Source organism: Brassica napus, chromosome C4 (assembly GCF_020379485.1).
Source record: "Brassica napus cultivar Da-Ae chromosome C4, Da-Ae, whole genome shotgun sequence".
Lineage (NCBI taxonomy): Eukaryota > Viridiplantae > Streptophyta > Magnoliopsida > Brassicales > Brassicaceae > Brassica > Brassica napus.
In genome coordinates this window covers 14,620,673-14,625,800 of record NC_063447.1, presented here as the reverse complement: position 1 = coordinate 14,625,800, position 5,128 = coordinate 14,620,673, and the positions used below count along the sequence as shown (strand labels likewise).

At 44.8% G+C, this 5,128-nt stretch overlaps 1 protein-coding gene across 1 annotated transcript; it reads right to left on the bottom strand.

Moving 5' to 3' along the window:
• Positions 1 to 316: 316 nt before the first annotated feature.
• On the bottom strand, positions 317 to 1,174 carry LOC125585812 (uncharacterized protein At4g02000-like). Its single transcript, XM_048755506.1, has one exon. The coding sequence runs from the start codon at positions 1,172 to 1,174 to the stop codon at positions 317 to 319; it is 858 nt and encodes a 285-aa protein (XP_048611463.1).
• Positions 1,175 to 5,128: the final 3,954 nt, after the last annotated feature.

Sequence of the window (5,128 nt, the reverse complement as noted above, 5' to 3'; positions counted from 1 at the left end):
GCTGACCTACACTTCAGTGAGCTACATCGAGCTGCACTACACTTCACCTAGCTGGTTGAGCTTGCTTACTGCATCGCCCAGCTGTTATACACTGTGTCTAGCTTGCTTCCTTTATATTCTTCAATCCTTCTAAGTCCCTTGGTCTATTTCCAGACCTAGACTTAGTTTTCCCATGATCCATTCTGATCACTCACTTCATCGAGCTTCACCTGGATCTTGTCCAGCTACCAGCTCGCTTGTCCAGCTCCTTTGAGCTTGTCTCCTTCTTGGATTAGCTATGCCTTAGCTTCCTGATGCCCTTAACCTTACTTCCAGGCTATGACACGCTTGTCTTTGGGCCATATGACCATACTGGTGCATTTCCACACACCTCAGTCCGTCCGGACGATCCTATCCAGAATCGGGGACATGACAGGCACACACCGAGTTCCTGCTGTCCACGGGCAATGACAGTATTAACTACTTTCTCCTTGGAAGAATTTACAGATGCTTCAGCTCGAGGGGACTTAATGCGAAGCATGGGGCAGTCAGGCCTTTCATGTGTTAAACGTAAGCAATGGAAACACCTCTTCCGGAGTTTTTCATATTCAAACTCAATCATTACTTGACCTCCAGACGGTATATTAAGAACACGTCTTGCTGTTGCTGGGTTCGCAATATCAAGCCTCACCTGAGCTCGGATGAAAGCGTCCTTCTGAGAAACTTTTGGATCGTAAGCAATCTCAATAACTTTTCCAATCTTTCTTGCCAAGAAATCCATTGTGTCCAGCGTATAGTAGTTCATTGGAATGTGATGAATCCTCACCCACACATCAACAGTCGACAGAAAATTCTTCGGCGGGGAAGGAATCCACCTATCTATCAGCATGGTCCAATAGTTGAAAGACCAAGGTCTATCCTTTAACACCGTTTCCATATCATCCTCTCTCTTAAAGACAAACTGGAACTTCTCCGATGAGAGTGCAATCCCTCTCACTCTATCATAGACACGCCAGATCTTCGGCATAGTCTCAATCATCTCTGCCATGGGCTGGCAAGATGGATTCAGCAAACGACCAAGAATGCTCAAGGCGTTTTGCTCAAACACTTGGAAACAAGGGTTATCCGGAAGATCGATTGGGTCATCATCCTTCAGCGACATCAAACGAATAGCATCCTGTAAAGACTCCGCCATTTGCGTCGAGGAGGAGGAGCACGGTGGAAAATTCCGGGGGATCGAGAAGTGTAACAGGGGGAGCAGGTCGGCAGTCAAGATTCGATACAGACCATTAATGGGGCAAAATTCAGCAACAAATTTAAGGGAATTCATAGTTGATTGCCAATCACGCTGAATTAAAGGCAGCTACAAAAGTAAACTAGAGTAGATTAAGGGAAACTGGAATAAGGGAGAAAAGGAAAGTCTGAAAGAAGAAGAAGAAAATAAGATCAATGAGAATAAGAAATAATAAAGTCCCTCAGTCACGATCAAGTAGACGGTACAAAATCAATTTAAGGAAACCCAAATAAACCCAAAGAAACCAAATAAGGCAATAAACCTAAAGAGAAAAAATTGCCTTAGTCCCAACACCCAAGATCTGTTTAAAGATAAGGGTCTTGTCTTCGGCTTTGAACTTCAGAGTGGTCTGCAAAGTGGTATGCCTCAGAAGGGTGATCCTCTCTCCGGTACTGGCTCTCTTCCGTTAAGTTTTCGTTCTCAGAGAAGATGTGCTCCTGTGGAGAACGAGGTGTCGAGTTCTTCTTCCCCCTGTGATCCACTGGTCTTTAGGATTGGCTCATCTTTAGAGGGCCGTTCCTCCGGGACCAAGTCTTCAGGGAATAAGAATGGGACGCGACCTCAGCGATGGAAGCGCTTGGCAGGTAAGAAAGCGGGTGATTCGGTGGTGCAGCGTCCTTCTGGTGTGGTTATCAGGGAGGAGTCTCGTGGAGGCGACACTAGCAACGCTGATGAGTACTCTGGCAGTAAGGCTAAAAGGAAGGCGGTAGCAAGTGTTGATGATCATGATGCAAAATCATCAAAAACAATCTCTCTTACGGTGGCTTCCGGTTTGAAGCCGCTGGCATCCAATGAGCATATTGAGCTGGAACGGTCGAGGAGCTGGAAGCACTGAGACAGTTCAAGAACTGCAGGAGATACGTCGCAAGTATTTTCCTGATTTTCTATTTCTAATGGAGACTAAGCAAAAATTAAGTTACATGGAAGGTTTGAAGAAGGATTTGGGTTATGATGATTTGGTTACTGTGGAGCCTGAGGGTTTGAGTGGAGGCTTAGCAGTGATGTGGAAGAAGAATTTTAAAGTTGAGATTTTGGTTTGTGATAAGAGGATAGTAGATTGCAAAGTGGGCATGGGTTCACTGTCTTTCTTTCTAACGTGCGTCTATGGCGACCCTGTGGTTGCTAGAAGACGGGTGGTGTGGGATCGTTTGATGGTGCTGGCTGTTACCCGGGATGAAGCATGGGTCCTGGTTGGAGATTTTAATGAATTATTGAATAATGAAGAAAAGTCTGGTGGTGCAGTGAGGGTTGAGTCTTCTTTTTGGGATTTTTGGCATATGACTTCTTCCTGTAAACTTCGAGAGCTTCGGAGCTTTGGAAATAGTTTGTCATGGGCAGGTTGGAGAGATAGAGTATGGGTACAGTGTAGACTTGATAGAAGCTTCGGTAATGACGAGTGGTACAATCTTTTCCCTCGCTCTCAAGTGGAGTACATGGATATGCTGTCTTCTGATCATCGTCCTATTAAGGTCTGCTTCTCTTATGAACCTGAAAATGTAAGAAGAGGCAGATTCTTCTTTGATAGAAGAATGTTGGGAAAGGATGGGATAGAGGAAGCTGTACGTAGAGGTTGGGCTGGTGGTGGAAGTGATGTTGGCGTGGACCTCATGGAACGTATCTCTAACTGCCGTAAGGAATTAGCACGTTGGAAAAAGTCGTCTGGTGCAAACTCGCAGGATCGGATTGTGATAATTAAAAGCTCGCTTCAATCTGAGATTGCTCGACATGCTCCAGATGCAGAGAGAATGAGGTTTTTGAAGAGAGAATTATCAGTTGCTTATCGCTAAGAGGAGATCTATTGGAGGCAACATAGTCGAGAAGAATGGCTGCGTGAAGGTGATCAGAATACTACATATTTTCATAACTGCGTGAAAGGGAAGAAGTTGAGGAACAAAGTATTGATGTTACTGGACGAGTTTGGGACTGAGCATTTCTCCGAAGGTGCAAAGGGGCATATTGCGGTGGAATATTTCAGAGATCTTTTCATGAGTTCTAATCCTCATGACTTAGAGTCCCTGTTTGTTGGCTTCACTGAACGTGTCTCTCCAGATATGAATAGTGTGCTAACTAAACCAGTCTCAGATGAAGAGATTCGATTAGCAGCTTTTGGTATCAAGGGTTCAAGTGCTCCAGGAGAAGATGGTCTGACTGGTTTGTTTTATCAGAAGTTCTGGCACATTGTGGGGTCTGAGTTATCTACAGAGGTTCACAAGTTTTTCCTGACAGCAGTGTTACCATCTGGCTGGAATCACACTCAGATCAGTCTTCTGCCAAAGATTCCTCACCCATCGTCGATGAAAGATATGCGTCCTATTAGTCTCTGCTCTGTTCAATACAAGATTATTTCCAAAATCCTATCTGAGAGATTGAAGTCAGTGCTAGAGGAGATCATAACTGATACGCAGGGAGCCTTTGTGAGTGGCAGGTTGATTACTGATAATGTGATCATTGCTCATGAGCTTATACATGGTCTGCGTACGAATGATTCTATCGCCAAAGAGTATTTGGCTGTGAAAACAGATATGTCTAAAGCCTACGATCGAGTGGAATGGTGTTTCTTGGAGGTTTTATTGGAAAAGATGGGGTTCGATAGACAATGGATAAACTGGGTGATGGCGTGTGTGTCTACAGTATCGTATTCTGTCCTCCTTAATGGCAGTCTGCATGGTTTTATTCGACCGGAGCGTGGGCTGCGTCAAGGGGATCCATTATCCCCTTTTTTATTCATCATGTGTGCTGAGGCTCTGGTGGGGACTCTTCATCAATCAGAGTCAAGTGGTAAACTCAATGGGATCCGTTTGGGTACTGAGGGACCATCTGTTCATCATCTGCTTTTTGCAGATGACTCGCTCCTTCTGCGTAAAGCAAATGAGGAGGAGAGTGCAGAGCTTATGAGATGCTTAAAAATATATGGTGAGGCTTCGGGTCAATGTATTAACTACCAAAAGTCTTCTATCATCTTTGGTGCAAAAATCACAGAAGAAAAGAAGGTGGCGGTTAAAGGCGTTCTAGGCATTGAACAAGAAGGTGGAGAAGGGGCTTATTTAGGCTTGCCTGAGTGCTTTAAAAGATCAAAACGTGAGTTATTGAACTTCATATCTGAGAAGCTTCAGTCAAGACTCCATGGGTGGTATGCTCAAGCTCTGTCTCAGGGGGGCAAAGAAATATTGTTAAAGTCTGTTTGTTTCGCGTTACCTATCTACGCTATGTCGGTGTTCCGGTTACCCAAAGACCTGTGTAGGAAGCTCACAAGTGTGATGTCAGAGTTCTGGTGAAGTAGTGGAGTGCGTAAAAAGAAGATCGCTTGGGTATCATGGCAAAAGCTTTGTCGGAAAAAAGAGGAGGGTGGTTTAGGTTTTCATGACATTGAGCAATTCAACCAAGCGCTCCTTTGTAAACAAGCATGGAGCATTTGGTCTCGCCCTGAACCTCTTGTGGCTCGGGTTCTCAAAAGTAGATATTACAGGCGGAGCTCTTTTCTTGAATGTGGCATGGGTGCTCGCCCATCCTTTGCTTGGCGTAGCCTCATGTTTGGAAGAGAGTTGTTAAAGGAAGGTTTGGTCTGTGATGTAGGTGATGGCAAAGATACTAACGTCTGGTGTGAGAAGTGGATCATTGATGGTGTGCCTAAAATTCCAATGTACAGGCAAGATAGTGTCATTGATCTTACTCTGACGATAGCTGATCTCTTGGTAGAAGGGACGGGTCGATGGAAGGTCAATTTGGTGAGGCAGACGTTCACAGATGAGGACGCCGAGTTAATTCTCAAACTGAAACCTCACAGGAGTAGGAAGGACTCTTTTAAATGGCGTTACACTGCCAATGGTTGCTATTCTTCTCAGTCGGGTAGGAAAC